The 19,758-nt window shown below is 36.3% G+C and overlaps 2 protein-coding genes and 1 non-coding gene across 3 annotated transcripts in view; 2 read left to right on the forward strand and 1 right to left on the reverse strand.

The window, feature by feature from the left end:
- The first annotated feature begins 1,175 nt into the window (after nt 1-1,175).
- On the forward strand, nt 1,176-1,249 carry trnat-agu. The gene has a single exon. It is a non-coding gene; the product is annotated as a tRNA-Thr (tRNA).
- Nucleotides 1,250-2,355: 1,106 nt separating this feature from the next.
- LOC107084203 (vitronectin-like) lies at nt 2,356-11,074 on the reverse strand. Its single transcript, XM_015373916.1, has 8 exons — nt 10,937-11,074; nt 10,075-10,191; nt 9,761-9,976; nt 8,796-8,935; nt 6,043-6,199; nt 5,267-5,425; nt 3,736-4,065; nt 2,356-3,616 (listed from the first exon to the last, which is right to left on the reverse strand). Exons 1-8 carry the CDS (start codon nt 10,998-11,000, stop codon nt 3,480-3,482), a joined length of 1,320 nt encoding a protein of 439 aa, XP_015229402.1. The 5' UTR covers nt 11,001-11,074; the 3' UTR covers nt 2,356-3,479.
- A 4,906-nt stretch (nt 11,075-15,980) lies between these two features.
- Nucleotides 15,981-19,758, forward strand: part of LOC107084195 (solute carrier family 13 member 2-like) — a 12,369-nt gene continuing 8,591 nt past the window's right edge. Inside the window, exons 1-2 of the mRNA XM_015373906.1 lie at nt 15,981-16,320; nt 18,842-18,970. Coding sequence (XP_015229392.1) covers nt 16,210-16,320; nt 18,842-18,970 — 240 coding nt within the window. The 5' untranslated portion in view covers nt 15,981-16,209. The remainder of the gene's footprint in view (nt 16,321-18,841; nt 18,971-19,758) is intronic.

Genomic DNA, 19,758 nt, shown 5'->3' on the forward strand with positions numbered 1-19,758 from the left:
CTTCCTGTTAAAAGGGAGTTTTTCCTCTCCACTGTCGCTACAAGCATGCTTAGTGTGAGAGATTCAATGGAATCAACTGGTTTTCCTTTGACATAAAACTTTGAATCAATTTGACTGGATAATCTGGTGAACTGTAAAGTTCCTTGAGATGACATGTGTTATGAATTGGCGCTATAGAAATAAATTGAACTGAATTTAATCAAAGCGTATGATCTCTCTGCAGTTGACATTGATGCTGCCTTCAGGGACCGCTCGGAGAACCGGCGCCGCCGGAAGAGGACCACCTTCAACAAGGCGCAGCTGAGCCAGCTGGAAAGGGCCTTCTCCATCACTCAGTATCCTAACATCAAAATGAAGGAGTCTCTTTCTCATTTGACCGGCCTACCTGAGTCCAAGATTCAGGTATGCCACATATTTTTACCGAGATCAAGTCGGGATTTTACAGCACGATGTTTGATACATTATATTTCATTTATTCAACAGGTCTGGTTTCAAAACCGTCGCGCGCGCTACTTCAAGAGCAAGAAGCAAACCAGAAAACCCTCGCACCCCCGTTCGGATAGCATAAAATCTGAGTTTGATAATTCCACACCCTGCAGCCCATCAGTGCCCCACATGGATCCATCATTCCCATCTCTCCTGTCCTCACCTGGCTGTCCAGCTCCAAGTCCTCAGACCTTCAGCCTTCAACCTTCATCCCCTGATCTGTTTGCATTATATTTCTTGAACGATAATGACCACAACTCGATTCCCCATAGACTCGATGACTGGGATTACAGGGAACTAGAAGCTGTACTAGGATGTGCACAGGACGCCCATACAGATGTGAGCCGTTGCACTGCAGCTGCCCACGTTGAGCCAACGGACATCCCTCAGAGTGAGCTGGAACTCCAGGGTTTCAGCTTTGAAGACGAGTCTCTGGACGACCTGGCTGATCTGTGCCTGAAAGAGTTGGCAGGCGACTTCAGCCTGTCTGATCTGGAGATCTCTGCTGCTATGTTGGACTATATTTTCACTTGAGATCTCGATATGTAATCCGATGTTTATATTGTAGAAACAATTATTTAAAGTATTATAACTTTATATCAGTGATGCACCAGAGAAATAAAAAAAGATATATCTAGGCTTTGTTGTATCTGGATTCAAAAATGCACATATTGCGTTCGCGGTCACAGGGCGCCGTGGCTTAGTTGGTTAAAGCGCCTGTCTAGTAAACAGGAGATCCTGGGTTCGAATCCCAGCGGTGCCTTTTGATAATTTATTCTTGACAGTTAGCCATTTTTATAATGTGTATATTTATCTACCCCCCCACTCCCAATGTACACAAAATGTAAAATTCCATAATGACAAATGTTGTCCCTCGACATAAAAGCCTTGCTCGAGTGTCGTTATACGTCTACCTAGCCGCCATATTGTGGGTGGCATTTTTTTTTAATGGGTTTCTCCCTGGGTTTAAGGTAAAGCTACATAAATGTGTGAAATATTGTGACAACGAAAAAACAATTCGGCGACAATATAAAGAGTTATGTATTCAACGCTGTCACAAACACAAAACAATTGTGATGTTACTGCTCCTATTTTATAAAAGTAATTACTAACAATAGAGGTTACATTCACCTCTGAAATTATTATTATTTTTCCAACTAAAACTGCAATCCTAGATCAAATACGTTTAAAATATAACCGGAAGTTAGAACAGTGTGGAGAATAAAGTAGTAATTTACTGCCGTAAAGTTTGGGTCATGATCACGTACTATAAAAAACATAATTTTTTTTTTAATCAGCAGCTTGTACGGGAAACTAATCGATTTAAGACTTCCACAGTTTAATATGCCAAAATAAGAAATAATAAACATATATATAAAAATATAAAATAAAATCGGGAACTTTGCAATTTTTCAAAAAAAATAAACCAGTAAACAAACAAATAAACGAAGCAACTGGCATTCAAGCTTATTATAGTGATAAAAACACTGATATTGAAACGGTAGCACTGTAAATAAAAAAAAAAAAAAAATAACAGCAAACAGAAACAATAGGCATATAATCAGCTTTAGATTTTATTTCATATTAAATATTTTCTGAAGATCATTCGTCCACAAGTGGGCGCAACTCCTCCAAGAATCTGAAGGGCCAACTGAAGTGGTCAGGAAACTACATTAATATCACAAAATTATTCAAGCAGAAAGCAAAATATAGAAACCTTTACAGGATAAGACAGAAATGAGTTCAGTTATAGAATTGCCAAAAAAAAACCCCCAAAAGTTAGACTAGATCAGTGTTTTTTTTTTTTTTTTTTTTTTTAAAGGGAAGGTTATGATAAAAATGTTAACTAAATTAATATTTTATCTGCACAAGAAAACTTTAACATTGTATTAATTTAGATAAGAATGAGATTAGTTGGACCAAGACCCTGAAGGCTACATCAAGAGGAATTATTATCAAACTAGAGTTCTACCTTTCTCTGAACAACTACAGTCTAAAAAAAATGTCAGAGCAACTCATGGTAGGGCCTCTTTAAGAACCGTTAATCAAATTCACACCTGCAAAGCTCCTGAGTTAGGGTCAGTGCATCTTATATCCTAACTTAAGATATACAAGAACAGAACATGCAAAGCATTTTGGTCAGAACATGCAAAGCATTTTGGTCAGAGTTACACCCTAAACATGAGTAAAAAGCAAACATATTACAGCAACCTAAGTCAGCACCATCGTACCTATGGACATGTGTAAATGTATGAGGTAAGTATGGAAAAAAGAAAGTTAGCACAATAAAATCAACACCATTAAAATCACTGCAACAGAAAGCATCTCTGCGGTTCAAATTCAAATCACAAAATGTATTTTCAGAGTTTAAGTTTTAATAGTAGGAAGTAAATGAGCCTCTTGAATGTTTACCTTCTAATTCAAGTTCAGTTGGATTTATTTGGATTATTTAGTTGGATTTATTTATTTTTGCCTTCACCTTTCATTTAGGTTATAAACCAGAACACTATTGGTGGGAACCCATTTCCTGCCTCCATATCTGCATAAATAATCACCGCAAATATGGCAGCAATTTAATGTTCTCTAAACTGTTTTTTTTTTTTTTTACATACATATTTACTTGTTTTGCGTGTCAAGTATTTTTTTTTAGGATTGTAGAAAACAGTTTTAGACTTAAACCCTCAGGATTTAGCTCCAGTTAATCTGCATTTGTACCAAATGGAAACAATAGGAGGGAATCATCAAATGTAGACCTTAAATCAAAACCTTTTTTACAGACCATAGATAAAGAGTCAATCTTATTGCAATAACCTGATCTATCCCTTTAAAATGTAAAGAAGCATACTAAACCTTAACATATGCATTTGATGGGTGTAGGCTAAAACAGAAATACAGTAATATTGAATTAGTAAAGGGTTTCACTAGACTCAGGGTGTTAGTTACACAGAGATGCAATGAAGACACTTATAGCGTGTGTCTGTAGTTTAGCTAGCCTATCTCTTCTCTGCTCTGGGTGTATCACTTGGGGGTTTCTCTTCACAGCCCAGCCAATATTTCGCAATGGACCTTGGGTACGGAGGGCTGACAATGTCCACACGTTTTGTCTGCAGAGACACTCTGTAGTACTTATCTGTCAACATGAAAAGAAAAAAAGTCCAAATGAAATACGGTAAAAAGTTAAGAGACAAGATGCAAAATGAAGAAACCTAATGAAGTATTGAATGTTTAAAAATGACTTCCTGCAATCACCTTTTTTGAAAAAGTAGACGTTTTGAACGGGGGTGCCTTTATAATCTTGCACTGTCACTTCTTCAGCCATGTCGCTGTAATCCAGGCCAAAGTCAAACAAATCATCATAAAACCACATGTCATCAAACACGTAGCGACTTTGCCTCCTGCGCTGGGGGCCACGTCTCCTGCTTGGCCTCCTCTTCCTCCCTCTGCTCCTTCGCCTGGCTGCTGGAGAAGACATGGTGGGCTTGGGATTGAAAGAAACTTTTCCCACTAAGGCGGCATCCACAGGTGGTGTGATGCCTCGCCAGTCCCTCATGATGAGCCTGGAGCTGGTGTCATGTGTGTCTGAAGGTAGAAGAGGGAACAAGAAGCAAGTTATGGATGAATAATATTTATTAAATATACAGTTACCATCCATTTTATTTTATACTCTTTGCTTTTACCTATTGGGACATTTTTTTGTCCCCAGAACTGCCTGATATCTTCATGGCATAAATTAAAGAAACTGTCCTGTATGGTATTGTATCCTCAGTTTCCTGTTTTCTGAAAGGAATGTCACCCAGTGATGTATTCTTCTGCCGCAGGGTGTGGCGTGTTACTGTTTGAACTGCTGAATTCCTTTAACATCTATAACAAGCCTTTCTATTGTCCAATCCTCCCTGACATCAAAAATACTCTAGCCCATTCACTGCATGCTTTCTAAACCAAAATGTGATTACAGGTAAACTTCTGTAAATTAGTAATAATTTCCAAAGTACTTAAACCAATCAACAAGCATGCACACTGCAAGAAAATTGAATCTCAATTAGTAATTTTTTTCTTAAAATAAGTGCATTTTTTCTTGAATTAAGGAGGTAAGTGAGACACTTTGCCACTGGAACAAGACAATTTACATTTGATATAAGAAAAAAAAGTAGCATTGTTTTAGTTTGAGTGCATAATATCTTATTATCTTATTTTAAAAGTAAAAATACGAATTCCATCGGCAAATCATCTTATATACCTGCTCCAATTAAGTGTAAATACACTTAATTTCAGACATGTTGTCTCATGTTTAGATAATTTTTTGCAGTGCAACATGCATAGTTACCTAATTACCTTTTCTTTCCTATTCTGATGCTTGGTTCTCATTTCAGCAGCAGGTCCTCAACTTATCTAGATCTGTTAATTAACTGAGTTCCTGCTATGTGATTGGCTGAATGACTGTTACTGTTAAAAAGCATTTGAAGAATAGTATCTAATATATATTTGGTTAAAGTACTCTTATAGACATATTTATAGGATAATGTAATGTGATTTGGCTCTTTTTTCAGATTAAAACTAACATTTGAAACAACTTTCCTAAAAAATATTCTATTCTAAAGTGTGATATTTTTATTAGCTGTACATCGCCGGAGTTAAAGCCTTAAAAACATCACCCAATGTGAACTTACATATAGTCATTTTCACATGGTTAATTGATTAACTAAAATCTAAAAAAGAAAAACATTTCAATCATATTCCTATAGATTGACTGCATGTAAACACATCTTTATCTCAGTCTTACAGAGGTTTGCAAAGAGGTCTGTGAGGAGGCTCTCCAACGGCTGATCGCAGAACAGGTCGGTGTAACGTGTGAAGAGAACAGATGGAGAGGTTCTGCTCATGTAGACACACTCTTCATGAGACGGCTGGTGCTTGAACTCATACTGGTAATACTTCTGACCTGAGAAATAAAACATGTTTTCTTTTATCATTTATTTATTATATGTTTTCATTATTAATGTTACCTGTATGCAATAAATGAGAAACAGGACTTCTCTTAACCCCCTTGTTCTAACATTGCAGTTTAATTAAAAAAACACTTGTATATTTTTTCTTCTTCTGTAGTCTTTTTGGAAAAATTATCATAATTTCTTTCTCTTAGAGGAGACAACTGGTGGTTATGTACAGAAAATAAATGTCCACTTAAGGTTCTTATCCTTTGTCATCTTTAATAATAATTATAACTGAACTTTATTGATCTCACATTGGAGAAATTTACCTCTGCATTTAATTAACCCATCCCCTTGGGGAGCAGTGGGCTGCCATCGTGGGGCGCCCGCGGAGCAGTATGGGGTTAAGGGTCTTGCTCACGGACCCAGAGTGGCAGTCCGTGGGAGTGACGCTCAAACTCAGAACCTCAGGATTCCAATCTCTCTGCCCTAACCACTAGGCTGCCACTCCCCCCCTTAGATCCGAATGGATCTAATTCTTAAGTTCGTCTTCTGAAGCCCACATTGATACATGATAATCAAAAAGACATGTTGTTTTTTAAATGGTACTTTATCTCTCATCTCTTACCTTTAAAAAAGTAGGCTTTTTCCTTTCCTCTGTGACTTGGTGCAGGTACAGCAAACGCTGCATCCAGATGACTTGGGATACCTTCAAAACCCACAGAAATGTCCCTTGGATAGTCCTCGTCTAAGACGTCTCCCTCAAATCTCCAGTACTGGTTGCCCTTAGGCACAAAATATGTAAAGCCAAATGGTGTGAGCTTTGATTATGTTAAAATAGAATTCAACTTTATTTTCGTTAAACTGTCACAACGTACAAAGCAACAAAATGTAGTTTGCATCTATCCAGAAGTGCTATACAGGATAAAGTATTTACTCACATGTGCACAGAGACTATGTATGTAGTGACTATAAATGGTATATATAAACAGAGAATAATGTATATATGAAAACAATATACAGATTATACAGGAAAGTTAAATGTTAAAATCTTGATATTATCCCTGAGTTAGGAGCACTTTTAACAAGTAAATATTTGACAAAATTATAAAAATCATGCATTTTGAGGAGAAATAAAGCAGAATATTTGTTTAGCAGAAATAAAGTTCCTATGATCGGCTTTTTATAAAATATTTTATGCATATGAGTGTGCACTGTACCCCCTCCTGTGTCCACTGTCAGCTTTCTGTTTCTGTTATGTTTTTTCTTTTCAGTATCCAGTTTTGCTTTGCTCCTTGTTTTTTACTTTTAGTGGGTTAATTCTTAGTTTATTGAGTTCTTAGTTTTTTTCTCAGGTACTGTCCTAGTCTTGGTTCTGTTATATTTTCTTTTTAGTGCTCAGTCTTGCTTTGCTCCTTGTTTTTTAGTTTTAGTGGGTTAATTCTCAGTTTATTGAGTTCTTTGGTTTTTTCTCAGGTACTGTCTTAGTCTTGGTTCTGTTATATTTTCTTTTTAGTGCTCAGTCTTGCTTTGCTCCTTGTTTTTTAGTTTTAGTGGGTTAATTCTTAGTTTATTGAGTTCTTTGGTTTTTTCTCAGGCACTGTCTTAGTCTTGGTTCTGTTGTTTTTTCTTTTGAGTGTTTAGTTTTCTTTTCTCCATGTTTTATAGTCCTAGTGGTTTAATTATTATTTTGTTGTTATTTCCAGTCTTCCAGGTTTCTTTTTGTTGCCCTCTGCTGCCATCTTATGTTCTCCTTTCTCCCTAGCTCTTTCCCTCTCTTGTTCTGTGCACACCTGCTCCCAGTTTCCTCATTAGCCCCCTCTTTGTCTCAGTCTCCTTTAAAACCCCTCTCTCTTCAGTTCCTCGTCTAACCTCGTCTACTTCCTCCAACTCCGTCTCTCTGAGCCTACCTCTTCTAGATTGGAGTCTCCACAGTTTCTGGTTTGTTTAGACTTTGTTTTCATGATTTGCTTTTGGTATTTTTGGATATTTGAACTCCTGGTTTTAAGTTTCTTTTGGACTTAGTTTTTGTGTTTGGATTTTGGATTTTCTTGCCTCTGTTTTCTGTTCTACTTTATTAAACCCACAAGATAATAATCTCTGCCTTCCTGCCTCTGCATTTTGGGTCATCAATCCACAAACAAATCATGACATCCACACCCTTTTATAATCATTGTGCCTTGAAAGAGAGGTATTTTACATTTACTTCACAGAACTAGCACAAACGTAAATGTTTTTATTTTGCCCAACAAACACAGAATAGCGAATAAGTATGAAGTGGAAGAAAAATTATAAAAGGCATTTAAGGTTTATGGCAAATAAAACTTTGAAAAACATGGTGCACACTTTTTAATCCACCCTTTTATTAAAATCAAGTGCAGTGGTAAACTGAGTCTTGTCTGTAATCCAGCTGTTCCAAGAAGGCCTCAGAGGTTTGCTTGATATCATTAATGAACAAACAGCATCATGGAGACCAGGGAGCACAGCAGACAGGTTGGTAAGGTTGTAGAGAGGCTAAAATGTAAGGTTAGGTTATAGAACAGATTGCTGATGATCTGCTGAGATCACAGCTCATGGGGACACAAGAGGCAGCAGGAAAGTTGGAATAACAAATTAATTGTTGAAATAAATTAATCAGGAATTCTGTAAAAAAAATCTGCCCCTAAGTCTTATTGGAGGCACAGCAAAAATGTAGTTTAGTGGATTTTTAGCCTAGATGCATGATTAGCAGAAATTTATCACAGCAAATCAATCTTAAATGTGTGGAACATGGTGGTGGCAGGATAATGCTCTGGTAGTTCACTAGTTTATATTTGTCTGTAAAACATACCTTTGTTGTTAGATAGAGTTTGTATTATTAGATATTATAGAACAATGATTATGTTTCCTTACGTTCATAAAATTCCAGGAAAAAGAAAAAGTATATGAAAAATAAATGATTTCAATTAGCTATCTTTATTTTCACGGCACAATGTTTAAAGTAGTATTTTGCTGAGCGATCTCAGTGAAATTAAGAAAAGAAAATTAAATCTAGATTATGTGGTTTGTGGTTGAAAAGAAAGTTACTTCCCTCAAAAAATCAAATGATGTAATTTTTTAAATTGTTAAATAACAAACCCAGCATCTTGAAGTGGTGTGTTTCAAACAAGACATATTTAATTTTAATGACTACGGGGGTTTTAAACTTCAACATACAAGTAGACACCGCCAGCGAGGCTTCAAATACTGATATTACTCCTTCTCCCTATTTAAATCACACTCAGATCAGACTAGGACTCAATTATTAATTATTTGGTGTAAAATCTTTTTTTTTTTTGTAGTTGGAAGCAAAGTGTTAAATGTTCAGGGCTTGGTTGCAGATCACTCTGCAGGGATTCCCACCTTAAAGATGTAGGACTTTCCCTGGCAGTTGATGCGGGTGAACGCAGCACTGATGGGTCCTGGGATTCCCCACACGTCCTCGATAAGTTTAGGGTAACCAGGAAGAATGGACTTGTCATCCAGTTCAAAGAAATATTCACCTGGGGGAGATGATACCAACTGTAAGAATTTAAGATGAGATTTAATGCATTTCTTTTTTTATTATATCAATATTCTCATCCTTTTGACTCAATTGTTGTCGCATTTCTGTCGCAAAAACACAGACATCTACAAATAAACCCAAAACAATCACTTTATAAAATATATTGTACGTCTGGGGGGTGCGGTTTATCTACCCCCACATTAGCTTTAAAATTAATCTAATGAAAAACTAAATAATTAAGTGTTCAGAATGATAAGATAAATTAAGTTATTTCTTTATGAGAAAATGAAGTGCATCCCATAAGTAGAGTTTGACTGGCTTTCGAAGGGGAACCATTTTGGCTTTGATCTGATCCATTACACAGTGAAAAATCAGGCTGACACAGGAAAAAATATTGACTGTTTGTAGGGCTAAATCCAATGGGTCCCTGAAAAGTTCATTTGGAAAAAAAGATAAACAAATAGGGACCAAACTGATTTACTAAGTTGGTTCTATCAGGTGGCACAAGGAAAAAACTGCTCAGCAACTAAGATCTCTTTTAACCAATGATTACTGAGAGCGGTAAATATAAAAACACCAGTTTATTTTATTCAATACTGCTTTCACTTGGTTTTATTATGCTTTGAGGGATGCTAATTTCCTATTGAGGTGAAACTACTTGGTCTAATGAGAAAAAACTTGAACATCTAAATCTGCCAGATGCATGGATAATTTTGCAGCAAATTTTTTAAAATCTGTCCCATTCAGCCTCTGGAAACTGGCCGTGAACCCATAAAAAACACAAGTGAAAAATGAATATAGAAAAGCACATTCTACGTTTTACCTCTAAATGCATAGATCGAACCATTCTTCAGTTGCAGGAATGCATCAAAAGGCCGCCCACTGCAGGGCTCTGCGTTGGGGTCAACAGTCGGCGCATACCCGTGCGTGGTGTTAGGTGGGGGGGTTAAAGAGGAGGGCAACGTCGGTGTGACCGTGTTCAAATTTGGTGTAGGGTCAGTCATATCTTCTGCTTCTCCAAATGTGTCCCCTCGAGAAACTTAGAGCAGAGAAGATTTCATGTATACAACCTGTTGATTGCACTGATTACTTATCCAAAATTACAGAATAAAGTTGGGATATTCTAAATGTACGAACCCTTTTTGGGGCAGATGGTGGAAAAGTCCTGACAGCAGCTCGTATAATACACGCACATTGAGTCACACTGGCATTTGTTTAGCGGGCTGAAGGAGCCGCATCGACCCAAGCAGGACTCTGTAAGAGAGCAGTTTGTTTGTTTCAGTCACAAAGTGCACATTCTGATCAGAGGTCAGTAGCAAACATTAGAAGAACTGTTAACGAAATTATGGTGTCATGGCTAATAAGCCTTAATATTTAAAATACATTCATATACAATTATTTATTTCATGGTTAATCTGTTTTTTTTTATTACAAACCGACAGAATTTGACTTGAAATAATCAATTTTCAAACTACATAACAGATATATGAAAGTTTGATCTTTGTTAACTGTTGTTGCTGGACTGCAAAGAACTGTTATAGAACAATGTTGGGAAAAGCTAATGTGAAGTAAAAACAAAAAAAGAAAGCAACCCAAAATATCTAATGTAAACATGCATTTCTTTTACTCTTTTATTTTCTATTTGTGCCCTGCGATGGACTTGCGACCTGTCCAGGGTGTACCCTGCCTCTCGCTGGAGATAGGCACCAGCACCCCTTGCAACCCCACTTGGGATGAAGCGTGTCAGAAAATGGATGGATGGATGGATTTTTTCATTTGGGTATTTGGTATGTTTTAAAAGATAAATAGGATAATAAAAAAAAAAATACTTATAGTAATTTTAAAAAAGGAGAAATTATAAAAGAGAGGACTATAAACATTGAAAATGTAGAACAAACCTAAAAAAAAAAAAAAGCTATATACACATATTTCTATAATGGTATAACTGTGACAATCTAGTTATTTTGGTCCCAAACGAAACATCCTATGTCATTCTTACCTTCAGCTCCAAAAATGGTGTCCAGCAGGAGCACCAGGCCCAGCAGAACCATTGCTGGCTTCATGGTAGCTCAGTTATCACTTAAATTATGACCATATAACTGTAGAAAAGCTTTAATTTCACCAAATAACAGCCAGCAGACTAGCTGATGAGTTTAAACTGAGTGTGCCTCTCTCGGAAGAGGATCAATAGCTATTATTCAGAAGCTGCCGACCCTGTGGCATTTGCTCTCCTGATTGGTCAACACTCAGGCGTGACAATCATTAAACTAAAACGAATGACCTCTGTCCTGTCCATCACATCCTGCAAGCATTGCATGGAAGTTAATTTCCGTTTAGCTTGATGGGAAACTGCAAATATGAGACATATGTGCTGTATGTTTATAGAGGAAGCGTAGTTTGCAAAGAGAGCAAAATGTATTTTCCTTTAAACATTGTGTGACCTTAGCTTACTTTCCATAATATTGATCTCTGGGATGAATAAACAACCAAAAGCAAATACAGTGGGGTTTTCTTCTCTCAGACTTTCAGCTTGACCAATTTAATTCAATTCATTTCTATTCAGTTTATTTATATAGCTCCTTTTCACAACATATTTTATCTGAAGGTATTTTACAGAGACAATTTAACCAGATCATACAGTCAGATAGGTTCAAAGTTTTCCATCTAAGGTAAGCCTGGTGATTACACAGACTCATTGACTCTTCAGCAATCCCTCAAACCAATATATATATATATATATATTTCAATCTAGAAAAACTCACACAAAGAGAAAAGACAATTAGGAGCAAAGAATAGGGCTGTTCTCCCCCTCAGGCCTGAAACTGGTGGTGGAGTGGAGATAGATGAAGTTGGTCAGTCTGTAGACTGCTGGTTAGCTAGACAGTCTACTGAGCTTTATGAGGAGATCCAGTGGATTTGGGGAGCTGATACTAGAGCTTCACTCAGGGACCTGGAAGATGGAAGTCCAGTTTGGATAACACAGGTTTGGAGAACCTGTCCATGATGAGCAAGCACAAAGCGACAGTTGAGAGGAAAAACTCCCTGTTGGGAAGAAACCTCTGGCAGAACCAGGCTCAATATGGCGGTCTTCTGCCGGACCGGTTAAGATGAGACAGGGAACGCAGTAAAAGTCCGGGTGTGTCATCTGAATGAAGTTACAGCGCATCCAACGCCTGATCACAGGAGCAGACAGATGCGGATCGGAGGCCTTTTAAGATGAGCTTTGGATGCCGATTGGCCTTCATGGAGGGGTGGTTCAAAGCAGCTTGGCTTTGTCGCAGGTGGATGTATGTATCTTTGCTGTCCCTAGAACTGCACTCTTCTGGACTAAGTGTCTGATGCATTTACAGCGATCTCCTGTAATCACTCCTCAAGTTTGGGGGTCACTGCCCAGAGTGCCCAATGACCACGGGTGCCACTGATGTCTTGAGCTTCCAGGTTTTCTCCAGCTCTTCTCTGAGACACTGGTGTTTCTTTAGTTTCTCATGCTCCTTTTTTCCTGATATATATATACACACATATATATATAAATATATACGTATATGTATATACATGTCTGTGTGTTGGGGTCTTGTTTAACCTAGAATGTGGTGGAAGTATTTTGCAAAATATCCTACATACAAAGACTTACAGGTACATTTGGGGACATTCAACTGGTTACCATATGGTAGAGTTAGTTTAGGACTAAGGTGTGAATTCAGTTTAGGATAAGCATATATGTTGGTAATAGTTGGGGTTAGAGTAAGGGTCTGGGTTAGGCCATATAAGACAAATATATAAGACAAATGCAAGTCAATGAAATGTCCCCATATGTCATGAAAACAAAGCCGTTTGTGGTGTGTGTGTGTATAAGGTTTAAATCTGCCAGATCTCACTGTGAAGAGATGCAGAAAGTGTGGAAGGGACAGCTGATCACTATGCTAACAGTTCCTCATCATTCATTGACAGGCATTTGTTACTTATTGTAAGATTTACCCTCCTCCCATTAAAATCATCAAACCTCTGCAGTCAGAGTGAGGTGGCATTTCAATTTTCCATTATATAAAATAGATTTACAAGGAATGTTTTTATTTTATTTGGATCTTTTCAATTTTTGTATATTTTTGGATTTTTGGTTATGATCCAGATTTTGTCCATCCTGCTATTTCAAAAAGCAGTCAGAATGATTATGTGCTTTCAAATCCATTACATCAAAGACATAAACCTGGTGAGGATAGATTAGGATTGCGTGTGGACTTTGATTGTCTGTAAAACCTATGTCATTAAGTAATGCTTGGGTTACTGCCATTGTTTAAATCTTTCTTAGGTACAGGCCTTAGAAAGCACAGAATTGCAGAGTTTTACGTTATCCCACACACAGAGGACCATTTTGAGATGTATAGACTCAATAAAAAGTGTTCTTCTAATGCGGTTAATCAAATGTATTTCAGTATTTCTTAAACATTGTTTGGCTTTTTATTGTACAAATCATCTTTTTTTATTTGCCTCCAAATTGTTTAAAACACCTGACTCATTCAATGTTTTTTTATCAAGTGGAAAGTTCACTGCAACCTAACAAATGCAAGAAGTAGGAAATAAAAAGTAACACAGTCACATTTGATGAATTAAGTCCTTATGGCTCCACCATTATATGCCAATTTAGTCATCAATATAACTGCTATTCCTGTGTTATTGAGAGCTATTAATCCATCAGCAAGTCAGTTGCTTGCCTTGTGTAACGGGCTTTGAGCAGTGATCCAACCTTTGAGCTTTTTATTGTAAAAGGAACTGTGTAGAACATTCACTCATATAAAAACGATTAGTTCAGTTTAGTTATCAAAATGAATATATAATAGCTATGATTTTATGATTAGAAATATCCTTCTTTTCATTTGATAAGAAAAAAAGGAAATGTTTATGTTTTTCATGCAAAGATTACTTTGTTACTTTGAGGACTAACTTTACTTGAATCTTTTATTATCTGATGTAATGGTCAATTCACATTTCATATGCTGCAAATTTGATCCAAAAATCTAAAAAAGAAAAGATACAAATCGAAGTTATTGGCTTGATTTTCTTTTTTAAAATTTTATTTTAAGTTCTTCATCTTCATTGCAGAAAGTACAACTAAACCTTGTTCTCTTGGCAGCTGAAATCTGTTGTAGTTTGCAGTTGTGGAATTTTATGACCTCTTATCTTTCACGTGAAGTGTAGGGATAAATTATTTATAAAACACAATAGCGCCTGTATATGAACTTTTTTTTTTCTGTTTTACAGCTGTTAAATTCAGAAGTTTAATCCAGACGATACATAATACATATAGATATATAATCCAGAATTACAGCCTTTGTATTTGAGAGAGAAAGTATGATTTCAAAATCTTTTCTAATGTTGAATAACTCGTAAAACCTTCTGAAGCTGCTATCGTGCTGCCTTTCTGAGCGTAGCTGTGCTCTTAAGACAGTTCTTTGCTACTTACTGAGTAAAAGCTCAGATTTTTTTTGTTAAAACCAAGCTATTGTGTTTATGAAAATGTAATGCCCCTTTAATCAACTAAAGATTTTGGTTGAATTCTCTCTATAAAAAATGTAAATGGTTTTTAATATTTGTTGCACATAAACAGTTACACCCACTCGTCTTTTTAAAAAGATAAAATACTAATATACTTGCTTCTTTAAAATCATGCTCTACTAGCACAAAACAGTATAATAAAATAACACATAAATTTAACTAAAAAGTCCTCAAGTTTTCTTCTAAATGAGCTACCATCAGATTTTAACACATATTAGCAACAAAGGAGAGAGAACATTTTTTGCATTAATCTAGAGTTCAGCTCCTTGTGATGGGATTACATGATTCCTTCTCCCATCATAATTTGAAAAGCGGGAGACTTGAATTTAAAAAATGTAAACGAAATGAAATAAAGCTATAGAGCTTCTTTATTAGCATTTTTTCATTTTAATCATTCAAAGGAAAGTTCCAATTTTAAAATTTGGATTTTCTTCTGCTAAACAAAAAACAAAAACTAAAAGCAAACACAAAGGAGAATCTTTTTTGTCCAACTAAACTTGAATTGAGCTTCAAACTAAGGATTCCTAAAGACTCCTGTTACTTCATAAAGTTCCCTGTGTTTCAGACATACGTACATTTAGTTCCTCTAAAAAATTGCAGCTTTCAGCTCAAAGAGAATTAATACCAGGTTGAAATTCTGTTGAAATTGCTATTGCAATCTCAATGTCAAAAAGTTTTATAGTTGATTTATTGTATATTAACAAAAAACTCTCCAGACATTTCTTTAAAGCCTTTAACTACTTTAAAATATGGCATATAGGTAATTATAGAAACTTTCTTTTGTATACAGCTAACCCAGCAACTTAGCTAATTAGCATAAAATTGGCTCAAGTTGGTTTAAATTTTGGTTTTAATTCAAATTCCCTCTGTTACTGGTTATATCAAATTTTCTTTTATTAATTTATTTTTAACAAAAGTGAAGATAAAAGGAAGGAAAAGCTTAAGACCAAATGTTATACATAGTTTATGTGTAACATTCACCTCCTCCTGAAAGTTCAAGAGATATTTAGCTGCTAAAGACATCTTACTACAGGGTTCATATGTTAGGAAACAATGCTTGTGTGAAGAAGCAGAAAGTAGCATAAAAGAAATATAAAAAAAAAGATCTATATTGTGTATTTCCCATTCGAAAGTCTTAGTTAACACATTCCTGATCTACTGAATCTTGAAGTAAAACTTGGCCTATGTTCTCTCCAGTTTATCGGTTATATGTTGTGAAACCTGAACTCTTATGATCCCCCCAGTGCAGACTGACAGAGGGCTCCTTCTCAGCTGTAACGTGTAAACCCCCTGAACCTTGGTTACACATGACAGAGCTGGACTCCACCTGATAAACCTGACCATTGTTTAGCTATCATTGGCTCCATCTGTCCGTCCCTCCCCCCTTCCTCTAGAGCTGCCTCCACTCTCTTTACCTGGAACTTCATCCTCCTCCCTGTCAAGGATAGTGAACACTTGGTGTTGAGCTAATGTTTGATGAACTAACACAAACATACAGAGTAAATTCTAATCATTTATTTATTTTTTTAACAATAGCAGCTTTCCACGGTGCACTTCTCCATTGATAGAAGATCTGACTTCTTTGAATTTTTTCCAACTGGCCTCCTCCTCCTCACACTGGACTAGTGTGTGCCTGCCTCAGCTTTCTGGGAACTACTTACCTACCAAGCTTTAGAAGAGTTTTCTAACTGCGGTCCGATCGTTAGCCTTTCAGAGACCATCATGGGTTGCATGTTAAATGTATTAAAGTGGATGTGGTACCACAGAAACTACATCATCATCGTCGTCACTCCACTCGCTTTTCTTCCTCTGCCACTTGTCATCCCCACCTCTGTGAGTACGAATGAGCTAAACTATTGAAATCAGAGTAATTTTTTTAATTTTAACAGTGCTCTTACTATAACAGTCATTCATGCAGGTGATAAGAACCTGCTGGAAGCTCAGAGCAAAACAAGTAGAAGTTACCTACCATTATTGTCGAAATTAACACCTGTTCTGTGAATGTTTGCATCTTTTAATCCACATACTTATTTTTCTAAGCCTTCCAACAAATGAAAGTTTTGAACATTTGAGGTTGTTAAGTATTCTTTTCGCATATAAAACATATCGTACACTTACACTCAAATCAATGCAAACTTAATTGTTCAAAGGTTTCCAACTAGCATGTTTCTCTGCACTTTATTGTCGATTTGAATGACTGAGAATGGGCAAAAATTCTAATAAGTCCATGAAAATATTTTAAATTTAACAATATTGTTAGTTGATTTTGTAATTTCTCGTTGTTGCCAATCTAAAAATTGTGATTTACTTTCAACATGAGGGAAATCACAAGTGTGTAGCATACCCAATCAAGTACAAGATTAAGTCCATCTGATGCTGTAAATAGGAGGTTCTGTTTTTCTATGGACCTTGATGTCTGTTAGTATTTTAAGCATTTTAAATTATACCTCTCTAAACAACTCTAAAAACAATGCATGCAAATTTTGCATTCTTATTTAATATTTATAATTTCTAACCTCATTGGTGTCAAACAAATATCTTTAACATCTTTTTTCTTTTAAAGAAACTTTTAGCACAAAATAAAATAAACTTCAGGGTCAAGCAGAATTTTCCCGATGGAATTTTTTGTGTCGGACAGTTTAAACGGCGCTTTATATTTTTACAAGGGAACTATAAAAGATATCTTGTGAGACAAGAGTACAACAACAACAGTTTGTTTGATGATCAAGGGTTGCTACTATCAGCTGGCGTAAAGTCTTATAGCCTTTTAAAGAGAAGCAGAGATAAGGCAAATGTAGGGAAGGATAACTCTGCAGTAAGTCAATGTCTGCTTTGGCTTCTGTGTCTCTTTGCATGTTTAAAATCTAATCAAAGTTGCTTCAAAATTGCCATGAGCAAACATTTTTTAGAAAACACCCCAATATATTCATATACCGGTAGTTGAAATCTAAGGTTTCAGTATTGTAAATAATAATTGAACTTTATTAATCTCACATTGGAGAAGTTTACCCCTACATTTAACCCATACCCTTTCGTAGCAGTGGGCTGCCATTATGGGGTGCCCATGGAGCAATCAGGGGTTAAGGGTCTTGCTCAGAGACCCAGAGTGGCAGTCTGTGGGAGTGGGGCTTGAACTCAGAACTGATGCGCTATGCCCAAACCACTAGGCCACCACTCCCCCTTTAGCAACTTCACTTTGCCCAGTGATATGATGCTTCCCTATGTTTGAATAAATGTAGGCTGTTACTAACCTGTATGTCTTTTTAGATCACTTGATCCAATCTTATAATCTTGGGAACAAATCTAGGGAATCACTTTCGGATGAAAAGGAATCCAACATGAGTGCTTCATTGTGTTCAAATTTTCTTTGTTTAAAAAATGGTTTTCCAGCTTTCTACTGAAAAAGGAAAGTTTGTTCCTCAGAGAAAATACTTTGACAATATTCGTCAAAGTACTTCTTGCAGAATTTAAGTCAGTCCTTAACCCTGTAATGCCAAATGTATCATATTTGATACGTACGGTTTCTGAAATGTTTTGCGTCTGACACCTTTTGCATAATTTAATGGTAAAAACTTTGCTCAAAATCCTATTGTACACAATCAGATATACCTGATAACAGAGGGCAGAAGACTACACAAAAAATAATCTTGACTTATCGCATAGTAATAAATTATTAATATCAAAAATGTATTTCTGTTTTTTCTTTTTACATATTTTGTTAAAAGGCCAAATAAGGACTTCAAACCAAAAAAAAGTAATTTTCAGTTTTGTTTTATTCTTGGATCGGGCTTTAAAGGGTTAACGGTTTCCTGTACAGAATAATCTCCTTTGTGGCTGCTAATTTTACAAGGTTGTTCCTGAAAAATCTTTGTTCTGTTGATGTCTACGTAAAATATTCTTTGCACTGAGGGAAAGAACAGTCGGCGTGCTAGTCCTCAGTAGAAAATGGTCCAGGCCATATCTGCTAACCTTAGGTCATCCTGAGGCTGTTCTCAAAGCAACTCACCCTCTCTAACAATTTTGATAAAAAGTGATTTTAATTTCAAACCATTTAATTGCAAACCATTTATGATTTTGATTCTGTTTTATCATGCATACTATTACATACTTGTGTTCCTGAGGGCTGCATATACTCATAGGTATGTATAAAAAAAGTTCAAAGGTAAAAATGGTCATTTGTCTCCCATTCTTATAAAAGGAAATAATAGAGGAAGGAATATGATTCTGCCAGGATCAGATTTAATCTTAATAAATGTATTGATGGATGATCCGCACAAGAAAAAATTGCCTTTTTTTTGTTCTGTTAAAGTATTTGAAACTATGACCTGTTTTATTTTTGTGTGTTTAATTACAGGAAGCAAGATGTGGCTATGCAATCATCCTGATGGCTTTGTATTGGTGCACAGAGTGTATGCCTCTGGCTGTGACTGCTCTTCTCCCTGTCGTCTTATTTCCGATGATGGGCATCATGAAAGCTGGAGATGTACAGTTCCTTTTTACACTTTTGTTCCTCATTAGTAAGATTCTACCTCTATGTTTGTGATTCTTCTAGGAAATACGGTCTACAAAGAGTTAAAAAGAGGAAACTGTCAGTCAACTGGCAAGAGACAGTTAATCGTGTTTAGATTCCAAGGTGGAGTTCTGCCATTTTAAAGGACAAATATCATGCCTCTTATTTAGACCTTTCAATTTTTGTCTATGTTAAGCTCAGCTTCAACACTATGGTCCAAATGTGTCCATAATGTAGCAGCTCAGCCATTCATTTGAGTGATTTTCTAATATGCCTTCACATCGCCCTCCAGGTTGCGGACGGAGAATCAAATAATAACATAATCTGAAGCAATGACAACCATGTGTTTTAGGTTGTATTCACACCGGCCACATTTTGTCCACTTTAAATGCACTATAGTTCATTTCCTGCCTTGATGCGAACCTTCTGTGCAGGAGTGAATAAAGACAAGCAAACTATGGTCTCGAGCAAACAATCCATTTGGAAAAGTGGTCCAAATGGATTCTGGTACAGTTCACTTTAGGTATTAATGCAAAAGGTTGTAGGTACCAGATCTCTCAACCAATTACCAATGTTTGCTATTATTTTACATTTCCGTTGGCAAGCTAAGATAGCCAAAGGTAGAAAATTCTCAGTCTTGAAGGCAAGTACTACGTTCCAAGACAGACTGAGCTCTGACATTTTACAAGGTGACTCAAAAAGTTTCATTGCTTCTTTTCATTACGCTCTGAGGGCAAGGGAGGACAACTGGAACATCTTTC

The sequence above is a fragment of the Cyprinodon variegatus genome, unplaced genomic scaffold (assembly GCF_000732505.1).
Source record: "Cyprinodon variegatus isolate N-32 unplaced genomic scaffold, C_variegatus-1.0 Scaffold94, whole genome shotgun sequence".
In the NCBI taxonomy this organism is placed as follows: domain Eukaryota; kingdom Metazoa; phylum Chordata; class Actinopteri; order Cyprinodontiformes; family Cyprinodontidae; genus Cyprinodon; species Cyprinodon variegatus.

Excerpts from the sequence above, each read along its gene's own strand:
- LOC107084203 (XM_015373916.1), bottom strand. The coding sequence starts at position 11,000 with ATGAAGCCAGCAATGGTTCTGCTGGGCCTGGTGCTCCTGCTGGACACC. Across the intron at positions 9,977-10,074 it reads CACCATCTGCCCCAAAAAGG|TTTCTCGAGGGGACACATTT; the intron begins GTTCGTACATTT and ends CTCTGCTCTAAG. Across the intron at positions 6,200-8,795 it reads GAAAGTCCTACATCTTTAAG|GGCAACCAGTACTGGAGATT; the intron begins GTGGGAATCCCT and ends TTTGTGCCTAAG.